Here is a 22,158-nt window from a genome sequence, read left to right as displayed (position 1 = left end):
CTGATGAAGACACTATTCTAGGCCAGTGCAACAACTCTGGGAAAATAAAGGAGTCAGTTACTGGAAATAAATGCAAGCTAAAACCACAGAAAAGATCCAAAGGGCACGAGAATCAGCAGAATCCTTCCTATTAATGACATGAGAAAGGAGGAACTCCATCAGCCTTCCTGTTGGTGCCACGTTGAGAATGCTTAGGTAGAAGTCACAAATTCAACGCTTCTGCATGTAAATATATTTAATAAAATAATTATAGAAAGGTAATATACTTGTAATTGCACAAAGTAAGAGTAATTTATCAGAAAATAACATCTGTGATTTTTGTGACAGGATTACTTACTTTCCCCTTTCAACTGCCAAGGCATCTATTTCATCAAAGAAAAGGATTGAAGGAGCCACTGCTCTGGCTTTCCGAAAGATCTAGAAAAACAGCAATGAAACACTCAATTTTAAAGAATGGAAAAGTTTTACAGAATGCCATCACCCCCTGCACAACTCAAAAAATACAGAGTGTCACAGACCAGAAATAAGCCTTGTGGCCTTCTTTTTTTTTTTAATAATAATAATAAAAACCCCACATCTTTTAGAAGGTATTCACCACACTGCATAATACAGGCTTATACTGAAAGCTGCTACTGCATCCCAAATCTGACATGCATTACTAGGCTGGTGCAGGAAAAAAATGAAACAACACAAAATATCCATTCTGCTTTTTTTCTTTTCTTTTTTAAACTTAAACCAGAAGAAGGTTTTTTTTGAAAGTTTAAAGGTAACCTTGTAAGCAGAGAAGAATGTGAATGCCAAGAAAGCTTAACATATAACATTATGTATGGTTTGCCCTTTCTCACCTCTCTCACTGCTCGTTCAGACTCACCAACATATTTATTCATCAGCTCAGGTCCCTGCAAAATTAAAAAAAAAGAAGTTTTAAAAGCATATCAGATTTGCGTATGAAATGACTGAGACAACTTGGCTGTGATACATTACTGATGCTCTTTTACAGTGAATTTTTATAATTTGTCACTTGCAAGTCTTATTTGTGTATTTTTAGACTTACCGTCTATCTGTATCAAGTTCTTCTCCATTTGTTATAGCACTCTGCATGCATGTAACCATGCATGTAGGTTAGTCCTCTTACCATAATACTTCCCTGGTACTCCCATGAGAAACAGAATTCACCAAAAAAATAAACACTTTGGGGTTCTTAAAATCTATTGGCTCAACTACAGCAACAAGGGGGCTGCAAATCAATCCAAAAGCATGTCCTTGCACTCAACATGCATCCTGTGTAGCCCAGCACCAAAACAGTGACTTAAACCAATGCTTAACAGCACTTCTTTGAATTTGACGGCTTGCAGATCCAGAAAGCAGCAGCTGCCACAGCAGCACACCTGAAACCCATCCATGAGGCACCCCATGCCCAGCGAGAAAGCTGCTCAGTGTCTGAGCTCATTCACATTCCTTCTCCTCTCTGCCAAGCAGCATCACCAGTGCCAGCTGCTGCGGGGCTGGTTATACTCACAGCCCTGTCCACCAGGAACAGCCCGGGGACCATGGGGTCAACCGTCGAGTCTCAAACAAGTACTTACAACTATAAAAAGTAAAACAATGGAGAATTCTCAAAGCATTTTCAGTTCTGCTATATCCTGCAGGATAGGCCGCTTAAATAATCCTTCCTAATGGGACTAAGATCCTCCTGGGACTGGTAACGACTCATTGACTTCAGCCTGGTTTGCATCAACACTGACCTGCAGCCACGACCAACAATTATTATCCCCTGCCCTGAATTAAAATAGTCAGTGGTTTAAATCTGTTTTCCAGGGAGCAGGTGTCCTCATAATTTCACCAGCAGAAACTACATCCTTCTTCACAGTCAGAAAAGTGAACAACCTTCCTCTGCTCCACAGCTGCGAATACCTTCAGGTAATGCTCAGCTCAGGGCAGCAGGGCAGCTTTAAACCCTGGGTATGCAAGAAATAACAATGTGTGGCAGACACACATTTCTACATTAGCAATGACAGCGCTTCCGCGACAGCTGCTCTTTGAACAGGACCGTCTGGACTTCGTACCCAGATGGGTAGAACACTGATTCATTACTCTAGAAAGAAACCACATTGGTTTTTGCAGTCTCCTCTCTCCACACTAATTTTCACTCTTGCAACAACAGTTAAAGCACTGACTTGATCTTGACACTGGCACCGCTGGAAAAATCCTGTGCATACGTATGGGGAAGAATGTATACTCTAAAAAGGGAAGCATAAGGTATGTGATATCAGCAAAGCATCCAGGCCATGCCACTATTTTTGTTTATTTATTTATTTTCAAAGAGTTGTCCATTACAAAAAGAACCAGGTGAGACAGTCCAGTGGCCAGACCTGTTGTACTACACAGGTAAAACCAGCTGCGTGAGGGCTGGAAGAAGAGTACCATGTGCCTTGCTGGCAGGAAATGATACAATTAGCATTGCTTCCTTTCATCAACATCCCCCCCTTAAAACAACTGCTGCCGTAGCTAAAGTTAAAACATCGCCTGCGGGCTTTCAACAACTTCAATATTGGAGTCTGTTGGGTACCTGGGCGGAAACAGAATTACCCAGACACATAACTGAAGAAGAACACAGGAAAGAGAGAAGGAAAAAACAAGGTGAGAGCAATACAAAGCCTTTTCCTACTATTCACTGTGGCCACTGAAGGTGAGGAGCATGCAGCAGGCTGTGCAGAACAGGCCTGTGGCTCAAAGACACGATCCAGCTGCTCCGGGCCCTTGCCATTCATCACATTCAGCGCAGATGAGGAATCTGATAGCATGGGCCTAACAAACCCTTAAGGAACGAGCACTGTCTACTTTCTGTCTAGCTTTTTCTTAAACTGAGTTGATACACTGAGAAACGTCTGCAGATTCTACCCACAATTATAGATTTCTTTCACTAATGTCTTCTCGGAGCCTGTGGACCTCCTTTTTCATGCCTTTCTTCTCACAAGTAATCTTTGTTCACATCAGCATTCTCATGGAAGCCAACATCACACACATCAGTGCCAACTCCTCTAGAACGACACTACATCAAATAGCCTGACATGTTGTTTTCTTTTGTCTGAGCAAAAAAATACTTAAACCCCAAACTACTGCCTTTGAGCTTTAAGGTACAATGTAATTTCAGATGCTTGGAGATTTATTTTTAATTAAGCATTAAAATATGATCAAGGCAACATCAAAGCAATAAATACTGTTTAAAATGTTTCCAAAGAGAATTATTTTGAATTCATGGTTTTGCTGTAAGCTTTGACATGAAGTTTTTCCTCCATTTTTCCCGTCATTAAGTAGCAACCCCAGGTGAAGGACTGCTATGAATTAATGACCTGTGCTTCTTCATGAAGAACTTTGATGGAAGTTGATTTGAAGCTCTCCTAGTTCACCACTCATGAGCAATACCAAAACTGCCATTCAGAACCACAGCTTTTACTGCAAGCAGCTTGTAACTCTTATTATATATGGCAGTATAGGAAAAGACTCCAAAGTAAGAGAAGGATCACACAGAACAGGAGGAATTAGTATACATTTCATCACATGCAAACACTTAAAACCACAACACAAAAACTAGAAATGTTCAAAGAAGCTGGATGTAGAAACTGCATTGAGTTGGCTCTGGTCTGCGCTGAACCCTGCCTTACCCTGTCTGGACACGGGCTGTCCTTCGGCTGACACTGGTGGCAGCTCTTTTGAAAAGCACATCTGAATCACCAGCAGTCTACAGGCCACCACCTGCTGACAGGTGACACGGTTTCCAATTTTCCACAAATCTCACCTTCTCTTTCCAAGAAGTTTGCTTTTAAGTTGGAGGCCACTCAAGAAATACCAGGAGGTGTGAGGTTCTTTTTTATTATGTTTTCAATGCTTTTCTAATGCTTTAAAAATCAAATTACGTGGACCCCACTTAGTCAGTGAGTGGACATTTTTTGAAACCTCAGTTTTGGCCCAGAGGTGAGCACAATGATTCCTTTTAAAGCTGTTCACAACTGTTGATATACTGACCACGAGGTGCTGGTAACAAATGGTTCCGGTTAATGATGCATCGCTCTGTTCTCTTCTGCAACAAGCAATCTTCCATATGAAGGGACATGAAGAAATACAACCTGTTCCTTCTGGTCGTTTGCACAGTGACTCCAAAACCAGCAAAACATTTGGAGGAGGAAGTTGCCAGAAGTAGTTGTAGCTCAGCCTTGCATATAAGCTTACCATTTGTGAGCTACAATCCAGACTAAGAGTATAAAATCTGCCAATTCAGGTCCATTGTATACTGAGGAGTTGTATTTATTCAGTCTCAAAGCAGAGATAGTTTCCAGGTATGCTCTGGTTAAAGACTATCCCATTCTTGTTTACATGATACATTCCCCATGTATCATGAAACCTTCCAATTGTTTATGGTCTGGATTGGGCGTGGATTTTTCTCTTACGTTGATTTTTTTAAAAAACATAAAAAAGTGACACGAAAATTCCTTAGATTTAAAACATTATCCAAATAAGCTCTTTAAAGATTAACTGCACAAAAGATAAAATTCCTGTATACAGGCTGCAACATGAGATAAGCTTATGTACACATGGTTATGACAGAAGTTCTCAAAGTGTTTTTAAACTGCAAGAGAAACATCTGGTACCCCTGAAGTTAAAGAGTATCAGTAATTTTCCTAAGCAGTGCTTAAAACCACTTGTGGATTTTTTCTGCCTGAAAATACTGGGCAAGCAACTTTCAACTAATAGGAAAGTTAGTCAGTGACTTCCCTCTCTCTCTCTCTCTATATATATATATTTACTGTTTTGACAATCAGGTAAGTTATGCATTTATGCTCGTTGAGCCAAACGGATATGGCTCCAGATTTCTCCAGCATACAGCTCTGTCTACTCTCTTCAAAATCCTGCCATAACCTCATATGCAAGTTCTGGTCTCTCTGACACAGATGCACTAAACTATGTTAACCATAGGGTACGATTCATTCCTTTTTTTTTTTTTTTTAATCAAATTATTTAGAGAATTTACATGACATCCTACAGATTACTCTTTCTATATATCTAGTGCACAATTCCTTCTTTGCCATGTTCAAGGTAGAAATAAGACATTAAAATATCAGTCATAATTAATATCTAATTTAAAATTAAGATTCTAGAAACCGAGCTCTGCACTTTGAATCTCTAAAAAGGAAAAAAGACAGGGGGTGCCCAAATTACTTTTCAGCTGTTCAAAATGTGTACCTAAGGCAATGTTCATTGCCCACACTCAGACATCTGCATTTGAATCAGGCATTCGCTCAAACTGATTTGGCCAGACGGGCATCTACCTCATGGACGCAATCCACCTCACTCTGCTGCGCTAATTTCTCATCCGACTGCACAAGGACAGTACACAGCCAGCTCGGAGCCAAGCCTGATCCCATCCCAACCAACACCTCTTTCACGGACTTAAAACTACAATTTTGGCTTCCTTTTTCTTTTTTTTAAATTTATTTCCAGTTCTACGACAATGCATGTGAGATGATCTACTGTCACAGCATTAACTGATTCGGAAGAGACTCAGAATGCCCCATCCCTGGAGACATCCCAGGCCAGGCTGGAGAGGGCTCTGAGCAACCTGATCCAGTTGAAGATGTTCCTGCTCACTGCAGGGGGCCTGGACAGATCACCTTTCAAGGTCCCTTCCAACCCAAGCCACTCTCTGATATTAGTTACTTAGCCTTTTGATACTGTAATCTCAACGGCAAAACACCATCCCATTCCACCATGATCAAACCAACGCAACATACGAACCAGGCCAGCTGTAGGAAATAGAGCTAATAAGATAAACAGTGAGAGTTCCCTTATTTTAACAGTAAGGCTATTCCTGATGCAAAGGTTGTACATGCGTGATTTTGTAATTGGTTACACTACACAAAGAAATACTTGCTTAGAAAATGCATTATACTTGCTTATTAAGAATAAAGCCTACTTCCTCTCCTTCAACACTGTTTAATAGTTTAATCTGCATCATTCCCAGCTTCTCTGCTGATGTAAACCCCAGGCTGAGCTCTATGCACCATTTTAATCACTTCTTCTCCCTCCGCTCTGCATTCCAGAAGACCTTAAAGACTTGTTAACACCTGTCTGATGTTCTAAATATTACAACAGGTGCTTGTGGGCTCCAAAGTATCCAAGGGAGTAAGGTGACAAAATATTGCCACCGTCAATCCTTGCAGTGAAGTTGCTAAAAGCAGCAAAATGAAACTGCAAAGGCAAATATAATATACGTTTTTTCTTTATTGGCACGCCTCAGAATTCACTTGTTTGCCATTTGCCTTGACGAGCAAACTTTAATGACAACCTTTTCAGACTTCTTTACACAAGGCAGAAGCCAGAATTTGTAGCGTAGCATGTGAACTGACCAGAAACATTGAATTAAATTCACTGCATGCAACAGTGCCTCCAGAGAGGCCCTTCAGCTGCACCCAAACCCACCAGAATTCTGCATGCTTACGAGGTGCTGTGGCAGCACGGGCACAGCACTATCAAGTCGGAGGCAAAACTCTATCGCAGCAGAGTTGAAACCGATCTAAAAGTAACCAGTCTCGCTCACCAGCCGTGTCCACAGAGAAATCCCTTTGCAAGTCATTGCCATTTATCCTGGATTTTCAGCACCCATTCCTGTTCACTACCACGTTCAGCCACCGGTTAAAATGCTGCCACCCACTGCCCTGCCTGGGACCAGGCTTGGCATCGCCAGGGCACTATCGACGTGGGATCAACAATCACACAGCAAAACCACACAAAATCAGCCATCTGCACTGCAAACTGTATTTGGCTGCTGACACTTCACCCCTCCAGCAACACCCCATTCCACAATCACTACTTTGCCGTATCCTGACTGCTGAGAAACCCTTGGTAACTTGAAGAGAGAGAGGAGAAATAAGCGCTAATAAAAATTAATCTTGCAAAGTTATTGAGAAAGGACAAGGAAACAGAGACGGGATGATCTTTGAATCACTGTTTGCCTGCAGACTCACTTTTGGGAATCTTACAGTAAGAATGGATGAGTAAAACATGAAGATAGCTGTGGGATTAAATGAGTTCATTAAAGTATCTCAAATTATTATCCCTTGCGAAAAATGTTGAACAAGAAATTTTCAAATACAGTTAGCTTCACCATCTGCTAATTAACTAATAAGTTACTGTAAGTGTGTTACTATGGATCTTTTTGGAAGTTTTATCTGCAGAGTTTCTCATAAAACCACAATACTGCTTCATTTTCATTTAAAACATTTCACTTAGCTAGTCAGAGTCATGCAGCTTTCTTATTTCATGCTTCTGCTCACTGAAATCCCCATCAGAAGGCTAAACTGTCTCCCCAAAATTCAGTGACAGTTCTTCACAAAGAAAAGCAGCTGGCCTTTCCAAGCCTCATTAATCTGTTTGAGCTGCCACAGTCAAGAGCTGAAGGGAAAAGGAAACTTCAATTGGAAAATATTTTGACGTAATTGACTCAGATGACAAACTAAGCTTAAGCACGTCAAGCAGGGGGAGAGGTACAAAAGCATCGACAGGGTGATACAAGAAGTTAAATCAAGCCGAGGTGAAGTCCGAGCTCTGAGAACAGTGTATATTTTTGTAATTACTGCCAACCGAAAAAAAAATATTCCTTCAGCCCAAGATCTTAAGTAACAGCAAATAAAGTGTCCAGAACGTTTTCTAACCTTTTTTTCCTCACCATAGTTGGAGCTCTTAACCAATGCAAATAATATTTCAGAGCAGTATAGTACACATCATCTGTACCATTCGTTTGCTCAGTGTTAACGTCCTTAAACACCGTCACGAGTGGGTTTGGGGTTTGTTGGTTTTGTTTGTTTGTTTTTAAATATTGTTTCATCATGTTTACAACAATTAGTGTGTCTCATCTGAATTCCAGGGGGTTTAACTTTTGCAGATCTACATTTTCTGAAAATCTAAGGTGGTTTTTGTCACTATCAGTGAGTGAGTTTTTGCCTTAGTTTTGAACAGACAAATACTAAAAGCAGTAAGGAGCAAGACTAAAGCGATGCTTCCAAAACCATTATAAGTACATAGAAACTACATAATTTTTCTTGTTATTTATTTTGTAAACTCAGATAACCTGTTAGTTGGACAGAAAACAGAACTACAACTCCCTTGTTGACATAACCCTGAGCAAAAGCCTCCTGAGATCAGCAGAAAGTGTCGCTGTGTTTTTAGCCGGCTGAGTAAGTAGAAGGTAGAAAGAAGATGCCATCAATAACCTACATCCCCTCTAGTGTGCAGCATCATGGGCTAAAACCCTGAAAAGCTTTGATGCTACAAGAGATTTAGAAAAAGAGGTGGTGGGAGGGAGCAGGAAGGGCCATCCCCTGCAAAGTAGTTGACAGCATCCTCCCCAATAAATATAGCAGACACATTGTATTAGAGACAAAGAAGGAGAGTCAAGTGAAGGAATAAAAATAAACAATTCCCCTTAGGAATTACATGCAAGATTGCTTTGTAAAACAAACAAACCAACTAACTGCTTTTCTCTGGAAAAGCAAAAGGTCACCAATCTGGGTGAAAATATAGCTATAAAAAGTTTTGGCCAAATATCAAAGAGCAGGTTTACAAAAGGGCCACATTCATTGGAACACTAACCATTCAAACTTCACAATAGATCTCGGGAGAGAACAGGATGCAACGTCACATATCTGTTATCGTGTTATTTTCTTCAGCTCCTCTGCCCAGAAATTACACCTAGATTTGCCCATCTTCCAAACCTCATTAGAGACAAGTCAGACGTGGGCTGGAGGCTGCGCCATTTGGACCATGCGTCACGCAGCATTATGACAACCAGCCATGCGCAAGACACACGGAAACATCACATTTTAACCCAGCTGAAGTACCTCATTTAACAGAGCCAGCTGTCCAAACTGCACAGACGTTGCACAGACACATCTGGACAAACAGTGCAAAGCCTTCCTGGGGCCAGGCTGGGGCGATACCTGTTGCAGCCGAGCAGGACAGCCAACTTAGACAAGCAGAGTACATTCAGCACTTCTTGAGAGAGCTGGACTTGCTGTGCCCAAGTATCTTAAATGTAGCGTGCAGACATAATAGGTCCATCTTTCAGAAAATCGCTGGACCAAGTAAACACTGCATGTAACGTACTCAATTTCCTCTCCGGTTTCAGACACAGGAGACAGACGGCATCCAGCAGCCGTGTCTCCTCTTGAGAAGGACCCAAGAACCTGAGCCACCCGAATCAACCTGAAAGAGTACACATATCCTACAGGCTGTACGGCAGACACTTTTCATCAAGATTACCTGATTTGGGGCAGGAGAGACTGGAAGGAAAACGCAAGTCTGAAAAGTTAATTATCAAGAAACACGCTTCCATTTCAAAAAGCCTGATATCAGTTCCAGGAGAGACATTTGAGTCATAATGTAGAGAACAGGAAAATCACTAGGACTATAAGGAAAAAAAAAAAAAAGCCTTCTTAAAAAAAAATTCATATTCATCTACTTTGGATTTATTGCAGGAACACATGCACTGGAAATTAATTCATGCCTGTTGTGCTTTAAGAAGTGCCACAGACAATGATGTTTAACACATTTAGCACATGATGGATGTTGCCTTTTCTGTCCAGGAAGCAAATGTAGAGTCAGAGAAAGTGGGCTATGCGCCCTTCCTGGAGTCAACATATCCAAGGCTGGACATGCTCCAGAGATGTGCTGCTTGAAACATCTGGACATTTGAATATTAGACCAGTTCCAGGTCAAGGGATTTAAACCAACAGGGAATAAAAGGCAGTTTCCTGGAGCCAGCCACTTCTGCTGCAGCTTGTCAGTGACAGAGGGGTTTGCACCATCAAACTCCACCACGAAGAAATGCTGCATTCCTGTACAAAAGCACTTTGTACCAGTGCAGCTTCAGATACCCCCTATTCCACATAAGCCACCTTTTCCATTTGCACAATTAAGTGCATTAGTAACAATGCCTTATGTAGCTATGACTGATGAATACAGCATAGCGACAACATTTATTTTTAGCTGGGTTTTTTGTTTCTGTTTGATTTTTTGTGGTTTTTGGTTGGTTGTTTTTTTGTTTTGTTTTTCCAGATTGCTACCTTTTTTTTCCTCACGCTCTCAGGCATCAGTGCTTTGGGAGAGACAAAGAGGAACGTTCTCTTCTAAGCAGCACAGGATGAAAAAGCTACCAGCAACTCTGGAGTACAAAGAACTTCTTTATGGAAGAGGCAGTACAAGGCAGTGTTTCTTAAGGGCTGAGGTTTCCGAGGCTGCTCTCATTGATGCGACCGTGACCCAGAGGCCTGTCTGTAACCCTGGGAAGCACCAGCAAGGACGGGCTGCTGGCCTTGGGGTCAGCGGGACAGGCTCTGCTCGCAGGCAGGACGGATCCAGAGCCGCGGTGTCTCTGAAAGGAGCGGCAGAGGAGGAAGCTGTGCAGAAACTCACAACACAGGCGGCTTTGTGAGCAGAGAGATGGTCAACAGACTAGAGGACGTGATCTTACTGCTGAGAAGGAGATACTTTTAAAATACTTAAACAAATGTTTTTTCTTGCACTTCATTAACATTCTGACACAGCTGCGAGAATACCCCATGTGGAATCACTCTGCTGTCTTTTTTTTTCCTTCCTATGCGTTGAAGCTCGGTTTTATTATTAAATAACTTCCATTCATGCGTTTTCCATACGACCCACGCTAATCAATTACACTGATTCATAGGCAACGAAATCCAAAATTTTTCAATACTTAAAGTGTTCCGTAATGCTGAGAGAATATCCCACTTATCCAAGAGTACTCCAGATATAACTGATTTTGCAAACTTTCTAAAAAACTGATGAAGTGGAACGATTTCCCCTGAAAAAAAGGCAAATAGGGCAAGAAAGATCTGTAATGAAACATGAACAGTAAGATACAGAAAGTGGCTTTCCTGAGGAATGAAGAGGAATGAAAAGGAATGCAAGACATGAGATATTATTTCCATGCAAGCAATTATTATAGTAAAAAGAGCTATCAACTATTCAGAGTTGTATTTCATTTATACTGCTTTAAGAATTTCGTGGTTTCCACTTTAAAAAATATTTTAAATTATGCCATTAATTAAGATGCCACTACATTGCTTACCCACCCATCCAATATATAATTTCTGTGCTCTGATAAATTAAATAACACATTTTTTAAAAGCATACCAAAAAACCCCACAAACCTCAATATTTACAAGGTGTTTGCTGTAGCATATATAACTATCAGGAACACTAAGAGGCACTGGGTTTTAGCACTGGAAATTGGTAAGCTATCAATAATAATGTAGGAGTTAAGGAAATATAAGACTAAACAGCCTACCTTGACTGCCAAGAAGTTGAGGCCACTTTCATGAGCCAAAGCCTTTGCTATCATTGTTTTTGAGCACCCAGGAGGTCCGTAGAGCAGCACACCTTTTGGAGGCTGAATCCCCATTCGGATGAAGGAGCCGGGATGTTTGAGAGGCCATTCAACCGCCTGCTTCAGTTTCAGCTTGACATCTTCTAGTCCTCCTATGTCTGACCAAGACACCTGCAAAGCACACCACTTTGCTGAATTCAGACAACACAGCAAAACTATTAAAACAAAAAAAGAACACAACAAAAATGGCCTGTAGAGCACCTACTAGTTATTTCATGAAGTTGTTTTTCATTAGTCACTTTTTCAAAAAGCCTTTTAAACAAGAAACAATTACTAATAAAGTCACATGAGTAAGGGAGATTAGACTCGCTTTATACTGGGGGATGTAGGTAAAATATTTTCTATCTACTTCAAAGATAAGTACCAAAATATAGAAAAATAACAATAAAATGACATCACGATCATACAGACAGCAACACTTTGTGTGATCACTAGCAAATGCACAACTCTGATCTCTTGTTTTTTAATGTGACGCTGATGCAGGATTTGTACATTACTTCAGTGTCTTCCCTGCAGTAAAGGACTGTATGAGCTATACCTGGTTTTATTTACAGCTGCAGAGTGAGGCTCTGATCCCAGCTGTATAATCCCACTAAGCTGAACAGGAACAAGCATTAGAAGCTTTGGAGGTTCCTACACTCAGCAGCACTATCAGTCCCATAGGGGACTTGGGCACCAGGCATTTGACTAGGAATTTAAAATAAGCAATCCTCCAAACAGCCAAGTATTTACAGAAAAGAAGAACTGCACACAACAAAGCAACACTCAAACCCAACTGCAGTTCAATTTGCTCTGCTGAAACCACAAGACAGGCTTGTCAGACATACACTGGGACAGAACTAATACATCCCACCCAAAACAGAAGACTGACCTAAAACCTGCTCCACCTCTCCCCACGTTGCTGTCAACAAGCCTGAGACTTTTCCCCACATCCCCCAGCCTGTTCTTTGTCCTGTCACCATCCATTCCCATCCACTTCAAATATTAAACATGTCAAGACGCACCTAAATCAAATGATCTTCTGTCTTAAAACACTCTTCCAAAAATTTACTAGACATAAATCCCCTTCAGCTCTGGAAAGTCAGCTGCACTTGAAGGGCAAGCAGAGTATCACTCAGAGGCAACGTATCGCCTTTTCTCCTGGCTTTGAAAACTGGTGTCACTGCTGGCTTGTCCCTATTGTTATTTTCCTGATACCAGTACACAGAGTGGAAACCATGAGCAGAAAGTCCCTGAACAAGGCAATTCAGCCCACCACCAATGTGGAAGACAAAGAGGATTTGGAAGCGGCGCAAGCGCTTTTGTGTAAAGTCCAAGCAAATTGCAAACTAAATAAAACTTCTTGATTGTGAGTCTTTGGCATGGAAGAAAATGACAAAGACCATGGAGAGCAAACACCAAAGGTCAACACACATGGGTCTACCTCTCCAAGTATTTTTAAAGGCTCACTGGAAAGGGAGGAGCTGCCAATCTGCTGCCGCAGAACATCTCTTTTACACCACGAATACGGTACAGCAACACTAGAAAAAACAGAACCCTTTCTCTTTCTTAGTGGCCAGCAGCTTCTGGTTCTTAAATAATTACTTTATAAGCCTGAGGAAGTATGAGATATGTTACACTGACCACCACTAGGTACTAAGAAGGATCTGAGGACAGAGGGATCTGCCAAAGGCAGAATTCCTGTGAGGGAAAGGCGGGAAAGGAGGGAAAGGCGGGAAAGGAGGGAAAAAGGAGCACAAATTCCTATCACCTGGTTTTAAGCCAGGCACCTTGGGCTGCCGACAGAGGAGGGATGGAGGGAGATCGGGGAAGGGGACAGACACCTTGGCAGAGAGGTTCAGCTGCAGTACCACTGCTTCACAAGTCAGACAGGGGTTTCACACCCAGTTTCTCCCTTTCCTTTAGAGGTGAGATGTCTTATCTGGGCGCCCCATTTAAGTTCCTGAAGTTAGAAAGAATCCTCCCCGTCCACTTGAGTTTTCAGAGACAGAAATCTACTTGCAGAGTTTTAATCGCCATAAAGCAAACGTACATGTTTCTAAAAAGTGATGACGTGTCAGATACCTCACCTGCATATTGCCACTGTTTCACACATGCAAACCAGCTCTTTTAACTCAAATTTCATGGCTGAGTAACATAATTAAGCTCAGAACAGTTAATCCAAGTCTTCTCTGACTTTATATCTAAAATGATGTGGTTAAAATCATTTTAAAAATACACGTTTCCTATCCCTACAACCCTTATACTACCTAGCAGCTCTGGCAACTGCACAGAACTAAATCTCAGCACTTTTAAACAAGTAGATGGTTTTCTTAGACAGGACAACACAAAAAATAAGCTTGTTCTCTTTTTCACTATCAATCCTGCTAAAGTGTGGACTAATCATTTCTATCATAATGTCTTTCTAGCCAGACAAAGATTTTGACAAACATGAAAAAAGAATGTCTTTAAATGAATTAAGCCACCAGGAATTCTCTAGAATTTTCAGCAACAGTAGGGAAAATCCATTAGTGGTACTTCACATGCAAGCAAAAAGCCAAAGAGAAAACAGCGAAACGTTAGTTTTACCCTCCTGCAAATCTTCAGACTACTTCACAGGTCTTCTGAGGCATTATTCAAATGATTTTTCAGATGTGCCATCTGTTGTTTAACATCAACACATGCAATAGAATTGTACAGAAAAGGTGAAGTAGGGCGAACTTATATGAAGGTTCCTTTCTGCAATCTGAAGACTTATTTTGATTTTGGTTACATTTAAAACCAGGAAGGGGAGAAAAGGGAGACAGCTGGGTCAGGACATACAAACAAGCCCACTAAACGTGAGCCTGCCTGTTGTGAGTTGAAAACAGAATAGTTAAACAGTCAAAAATTCATTTAACTTATTTAGAATTTCTCTAACACAAGGTGTGGATTTTAAGCAGAAAAGGTATTAAAAGCAAAAATAGATGATAAAACACCACCTTCACATTCTGGTCAAGTCCTTAACAATTCTTTTTTCCTCATTTCAAAGGGATAGAGGTAAATAGGGAAAAAAAACCACACCAAACAGCCCACCAACAATAAAACACTTATAAGTCAGAATTAATTTAGATTCATATAAGCTTGGCAGAGCTAGGTGGATTGCTTTTGCACACACACCCTCAGTGACTTCCAACTGCAATGAACCCAAATTCTAGCATATATGTGAGGACAGCGACACTTCTTTACCTGCACACCGACTCAAAGGTCCTGCAACACAAGCAATGAAGTGTGATATTCTGTCACTGTGGAAATGGTTTTAAAGATTAACCTCGGGGCTGAGCTTACACATACCAATACAGTGCTCTGCTACAGTGTGTAAGACACCAAGATTTCATTATTGCCAGAATCTTTAGCTCTCCCCAGGTCAACAGAGCTCAGAATACAAGGCAGAACAGCAACTCCTCAGAGGCTGTTAAGCAGCAGCAATAACGAAATAAAACAGACATGCAAAGGATGTCTCATCCAGAACCTTCTGGCTGCAGAGACACAAATCTGAGTGTTAAATTACAGTAAAAGTAATGAAACAGGCAAGCAAAACCCATAGCACTCTGCAAAAATTTCAGAAAGACCCATAGGAGAGGGAGGAACAGCAACTACAGTGCAACTCTCCAAAGAACAGAAGTATTAACTTCCTGATTTATAATGTGCATCCCCTCTCTCCCAAATCCCCGTTGCAAAAAAAAAAAAACAGGCAGCCTTCTAAAAATGCTGTAACACACAGCAAAGTTCAAGAAAGATTCTGTAAAAATGGAAAACAAGATGCTACATGGAACCGAGCAGGCATGTATTTTGTATTTGCCTTGGCCACAGGCAGTGTGCATGGCAGCCTGGCCACCCATGGAAGGATGAAGGAATAGAGGAAAGGGGCACACACATACACACACAGCGCCCATGGTGGCACCTCTGCCTCCAACAGCTCCTCCCGCACACAACCTCACTTCATTTTGGCTGTTATCCCCACCACTGATTTCAAATATGCTCGGAGTAAGAAAAGAGCTCAAGATACGTCAGTGTCAAAACCCCTAATAACCAGCTTGTCATAGAGCGCTTTTCAGAAGCAGACTGCGAAGCCTTCTACAAAAGTTACCCAACATCCTCAGATACCAAGAAGTGACTTGCTGAAGTCCATCCAGACAACTCACTTCTCATATACCCACTTGCTCTGCAGCTACTACCCCAAGTATACATAGAACAAGAGGTTACTCCAGGCTTTAAATAAGACAGAAGACTGCAACAGAGCAATTTAGCCTAGTAGCCTTCTAAATAGCCAGGCAGCTAGTGCTCAGTTCTAGGACCTAAAAAGCAAAGACTGATTTGAAACCCTACTCAGAAGTTCTGCAGATTTTACAGAACAAGTTCTGTGTTGACCAAACAATTTGGAGTTCATGACAAACCAAGTAATTACTTTCATTCAGTATTAGAAGTGATACCAGCTTAAAAAAAACCACAAACCAAACAAAATACCAAGCAATCAGCAAAAAAACCCACATAAATGGCAAAGTTGTCATGACTACAAAGGGAAGGAGCACTTCAACAAAATTCATTTACTTGTGGCCTTATTTAGAAGTTACTTTGAACTCTTATTCAATTGACACATGGCTGCCGCAAAGCAGTGAAATACAAAATATATATATAGAGAGAGATAGATATATAGATATCTGAAAATGGTGTGGATGGAACTTTTGGGCTAAGGGAGCTCCCAAGTGAATAATGTATCTGCAACAAACAGCAGAGAAGCAGATTTATTAACATAGTTCAGACTTCTGTCTTCTCTTTGGAAAAAAAAAATATCATAGCTGATCATTTATTTCACATTTAAAGTTATTTTTAGCGAGGATTTTTTAGATTATAATGTTAAGGTCAGACTTCAAAACACAAAGGAATGTAACCCCTGATTTTCTAACAAATTGACCCACACAATTAACTGTCTAGCTGCATACCTTCTGGGGCAAGGACAGCAGGGGAAGAAAGGCCTATCCTTACAGAGAGACAGTATCTGGAGATTAATCAATATAGCATGATTCAATGAAATACTATGCACATAGATACGTTAACCAGGAAAAACAAAGCACAACAAGTTTTAGGATTCTCAAAGATAGCTGGATTCCTCTCTCAGCCATGTTTTCTTTTCTGCTTCCCCCACACCCAGCTATGATTTTTATAGCTTGATAATAATGCAACAAAAGGTGTAAGTAAGGCGGTTTCTGTTGGTACAAATTACTGTACGTAACATGTCCCAGTATGACATGGTCAACAGCCAACTAAGTGTTGAACCAGTAAGTGACCCAAGTCCATGGACTGAAAGCACTGCACTGAAAAGAGGGATAAACCAGTAAAGCAAAATAACTTATTATAGAAATTAGGCCTATTAACATCAGTACTGTGGTAAGCAAGTAACTTTAAGGTTTCCTCACAGGTGTTGCAGGAGTAGACATTCAGGCATAACAATATTAAACAGCAATAGGACATCATTGACACAAGATGATGCAACTAATTAATGGCTCTGCAGTTGCATTCATTTGGCTTCTTAGATATGTGATTTACTACTGAAACCAAGTACTTCAACATCAAATTAGTTGCAAATGTTAGTGTAATCAAACACACGGCTTCAACCGGAGCAGTTAAATACACAACTTTAATCAGTGAAGCAAAAAATGAGCCTCTGAAATTAGATTAGGGCATACCTAAAATTCATTACTAGAAGCATGCAATATAAAATGTTTCATATACTTGTTAAAAGAAGTTATCCAAGAAATTAGAAGATGCATTATATCTTCTGCTGCAATCTGTGTTCCAAACAACAAGTCAAGCTTGTAAATTCTCTGGACAACAGTACATTAAATGCGAATTGACTGGCACTCAGACACTAACAATCAGGTGAGAATAAGACATACTTATTTGCTAACAAATAGAAAATTACACTACCCTGAGTTTAATAACAATGATAAATAGACTTCTTAAATTTCACTTGTGCATGTCTACAAACCACAAGGTGGACAACTTTTTTTTTTAAATTGCTACACTATACTAAAATAAATGAATGAGTTTCAGACATTTACAAAGGTTCCCACATCACCTCCCAAGCCCCCAGCAATCAGCTCTCATGAGGGGGCTGCAGCCCGGATTTCTGTTGCTTCCTTCCCCTGCGCTGCCACCCCCGCCACCCAGCTGCAGCGTAACCAAGTTCCTCCAACCAACCCATGGACTTGAGCTGACTTAGAGCACTTCCCCCCCTCAAACACAAATGGCAACAGAGCAGTTAGCCTTGAGGGGGGTGGTGGTGGTGTTACAGGGCTGGATTTACACCATTGTGACTTTCACAGACACCTGTGTCAGTATTTCCAGATATTCATACTGCTTCTGGCATGCACAGGTACCTTTGGTTTGGTAGGCTGGTAGTTCTTGCCTCCCTAAATAATGGTTAAGCTGAATTCCAGCACATCCTTCGGTAGGTGATGTGGGAAGACACAAAATCTGTTGCACCTGGTACTTTAGTTTCCATTTTAAACTCACCCCAGGCACCAAGCAGATGGCTTGAAATTTACCCTACATCTTCATAGACTATGCATTATTTTGTAAGAACGCAGGTCCTATCAGCATGAAAGGAAACTGAACTGTGGTGTTACCTCCCTTCAGTAAAGGAATAAATTTCAGTAGTATTGCAGTGACTCAGCTGGTGTTTAACAACCAGAAACATAACAATCAAGGAAGCCACTGGCAGGATGCTTCAGTGGACAGCAGGAGCCTGAGTAGTAGGTTGACCTGGATTCTGAACAGATTTCCTGCAGTAGCTGGAGACCTGGCTTCTACCTGTCTTTATCGTGCTGTTTAGCAGCACCCCATCTAGCTCCAAACGGGCTGGTATGTCTAAATGACACAGCACAGTGATAATGATGTGAGCTCAAGAGCCAGGAGCACGAGTAACAAGAGAATCGGTAACTCTTGTTCTCAGCAGAACTAATAAGCCCGTGCAGATATTGATGCCACCACACCATTTCCAGCAAAAGTTGTCCAGGGCCAGCCCAGGCATTTCGACCCAGCGCTTCACTACACAGCGTGGACTCTTTAAGAAGCCAAGTGTGATATCTGAGCTGGCTGTGTGCAGCATCCTGTTCGCACATTTTATTTCCCGTTCCTATAGTTTGGGAATAAGGGTCTACAGTTGTGAAATCAAATTCCCAGATGACTCATCTTCATGCAACAAGATGTAAATGTTTTCTTCTAGGGCTCGGAGAGCTGTTGAGAAACACCAGCAGAACAGCTCATGGGCTCAAGATTTATTAAGATTAAAGACACCATTTTCTTTTGCTCAATCTTCCTAAACCAGATCAGAGTCATCTTAAACCAGCTCAGTTTCACAGTCCAATTAATGTTGTGTCTGCTACCAAACTACTATAATACAATACTGAGAGAGCAGTCAGTGGGGTAAAGGTGAACCTGTCATTGCCAATAGAACTGTTCACGTAATGACAACCCCAGGTGGGCAACTGCTTGGCAGCAATAACCCACCTACAGTATCTAATTCTGCCCTCTGTTAAAACCATGTAACATCACTGAAGACATTCAGGTCGCAGCAGTATGAACTGTGTGTAGAATTAGTCAACTGCTTTACATGAAATGACAGCAATCAATCTTTTCACAGCTTTGTTTCAATACACTTCAGCTACAAATGCTAAAAGCTGGTATCTGCTTAAGTTTGTGTTTGCTTTACAAAAGGCTCCAGCTCGCACGGCTATTCAGGATCTGCTCTGAGCAGACATCTGAAGCTTTATACTCCATTAACCCACTCAGGACATAAAACTACAGATCAGGAGATATGCTCTCGCACTAACAACTTTTCCTAAGGCATTAGGAAATGAAGTTCCTGTAAATGGGTCTTCAAAATTATACTTAAACAAACAAATATCGAAACAAAAAGATGATGCACGACATTTATTGGCAACCTGAGGCTTCCACTTCACAAAATGACTCTCTTTTGGCAGGGCATTTCAATGCCTAACTGCAAGTTTTAATGTGGCTCTAACAGCGTTGCTAGTGTATTGCAAAAAATAACTTACTTTTGGCACATCAACTGCCACCTCCCTCATGGCGCTGGGCCTGACATCCCGCATCCCCTGCAGGAAGTCATTGAAGGCAATCGTCACTGACCCAGCCACCTCCGCGTCTAATGGGTTACGGCGCTTCCCCAGTGCTCGCCGCAATGCGTACAAACCTATTAAAAACAAAACAAACAAACCAAAAATATGTAGACATCCTCCAGGTTCCCACAAACATAAAAAGTACGGCACACAAGCACACGGCAGCACTGGAAAGGAAATGATGTTCAAACAAATGTCTCCATGCCAGGCCTTGGCTAGGTCAAAGAACATACAAGACACTTCTGACAAGAGAACAAGAAAAAGAGGATTTCATTACCACAGACAGAATGTAAACTAAATCTCTTCCAAAAGACAGAATGAAACAGCCTTGCCGCTGTGTTGCCAGAGATGAAGCTAACAGGGCAAACTCCAAATGTCCACACATCAAGATGAGCACATTTCTAAACCACAGAGGGAAGAGGGATAACAAATATTTAACGCAAGTCTTATGTGAGCTGATTCTGATTTAACACATCTGCAACCTTGTCCATTCCTCTATTAATAGGACAGTGTTTTCCAAGCTCCTCTTAAAAACAAACTGATAAGATTTCTCTTGCTTTCATTGGAACCCTATTTTGCTATCTATTAAGACGGCAAATACCTATACTTTTCTTGATATTCAAAAACTTTCCCCTACAACACTCAATAGCTATTTTCTCCCTTCAGCGATCACACCTCTCAAACATAAGTTGCTTTTACTTTGTTTGACCAAATCACATACACACAATACCTATAAATCTGGATACTAATTCCCAGCTTCCTCCTATAATTCAGTCCTCCAAAAGCTGCACAGGTCCCACCCAGTCGCACATCAGTACATCAATACTCTCCTGGCAGGACCAAGCAGTGCTGTCTGCAGCTCCCATACATTCCTCCGGGACAGCAGTCACATCCCCCCTTGTGTAAGATGCCCAGAAGCACCATGGTTTTCCCACTGTATAATTCTGCATTTTAAGGTCTAACAGAATTTGGAGTTCTGTTGCTTCTATTTCCAATCCTGTTGCGCAAATCGAAACTGTTAAATGTGTGATTTGGTATATTATTGCCTGACGGGTATAATCTTACACACGGGTATACACACACCTGCACACATGCAGGTATGTAGTACGACCTGTCATGTGTTACCAAAACAATATGAGCCTGTTAGTATGACATCACTTCATCTTGCATGACCATAAAAAGGCAAACATTTGTTAAATCTTTTCTATATTTAACCAAACAAAACATCAGTTAGTGCTACATGAAAGCACAATAAAAGGGATAAGCCATTTCTGAAAATAGTCATGGTTTTAACCTTCAGTGGATTGTTGCTTTTTTTTCCTACAGAGTCATTGGTACATGCGGAGATGTGAAGTTTCTGACAATGACAGGAATTATGTATTTCCTACAATATGTACAACGTGTGAAGAGATATAATATCTCCCTTGTGAAGCTGTACAGCTGGTGTCTCTCCATAAACTGCCAATTATGGCAGAGTCTGAGCACCTGCATTCAATACCCAGCTTCTTAATACAATAATGAAAAAAAAGTTTGTAATTCGGGTTTCCTCTTGTGCAGAACATCCAGAACTAATAAGATGTATAAATGAAAGCATTCCATGATGCCGAGGAGAAAAATTAAAATCTGGTCACCAGAGGACAAGCATAAAATATAACTGACCCAGACATTTTAACAACCCAGACAATTCTCATGTTCTTCCTCCCCCCTTTTCTTCCTTCCTCTGAAACAGTTCATTTTAAGCAAACAAAAAGCTTCAACAAGACAACACAGATTCATCCCCCAGATTTAAAATTTACATCCAAGCAAATAACAAACTTGACATCTTATTTTAGTGTCATTGCAGCTAACGCTTTTGAGGGTGGGAGCAGGTATTTGGGTTGAGTCCTACAGTTTCTTTTTGGTGCAGTCAATTCACATGGGACTCACTTAAAAAAGGAAAAACAACAACAAAAAAACCAACATAACATGAAATTAAGTCACAGAGAAAGTAAGTAACTGATAGAGATCTCTGCTCCTCATTTCTGTAAATATCTACTCCATCGGGTACTGGTTTAGCCCAGTGGCCATTTGATGGATTTTAATCATGGTTATCTTTCCTTCGTGACATAAGGAATTCTTAAAACCAAACAAGTTTATCTTAAAAATTGAGAGAGAACAGCACATAAAAATGCCCAAATAGAGCACTGCCCTTAAGGATCATTACTGCCTGTGCTACTAGGAGCACGAGTGAAATCTCAGTCCTCAGCAGTGGGTTTGAAATGCAACAGCCTTGAACCAGAACAGGAATAAAGAGGTCACAGCTTTCCAAACAAAGCCTGAATTCATTTCGGCATGTGCACGCACACGCCACTGCACAGGTCAGCACTTAATTGAAACAATGTTTTACATTAAAACAATAATAAAAAACAGATTGAAAAAAGAAAGCATGATTCTTCCTGTTTCCTCCTGTTATCATAATCATTCTTTCCTGCACTTCGGATTGACCTCTAACCAGAGCGGGGGTGGAGGGGGGGACTCTTATTAACAGGAGGAGGATACAGC

At 41.0% G+C, this 22,158-nt stretch overlaps 1 protein-coding gene across 1 annotated transcript in view; it reads right to left on the bottom strand.

Moving 5' to 3' along the window:
- AFG2A (AFG2 AAA ATPase homolog A) overlaps positions 1-22,158 on the bottom strand; it is a 197,001-nt gene that overhangs the window by 150,308 nt on the left and 24,535 nt on the right. The window contains exons 10-13 of the mRNA XM_080344158.1: positions 19,537-19,691; positions 11,360-11,569; positions 846-899; positions 338-417 (exon numbers count right to left, since the gene is read on the bottom strand). Of these exons, the coding sequence (XP_080200284.1) occupies positions 338-417; positions 846-899; positions 11,360-11,569; positions 19,537-19,691 (499 nt within the window). The remainder of the gene's footprint in view (positions 1-337; positions 418-845; positions 900-11,359; positions 11,570-19,536; positions 19,692-22,158) is intronic.

Source organism: Nesoenas mayeri, assembly GCF_963082525.1.
Source record: "Nesoenas mayeri genome assembly, chromosome: 4".
NCBI classification, from domain to species: Eukaryota; Metazoa; Chordata; class Aves; order Columbiformes; family Columbidae; genus Nesoenas; species Nesoenas mayeri.
Note: the sequence above shows the minus strand (reverse complement) of the source record. Positions and strands in the feature narration are given on the sequence as shown.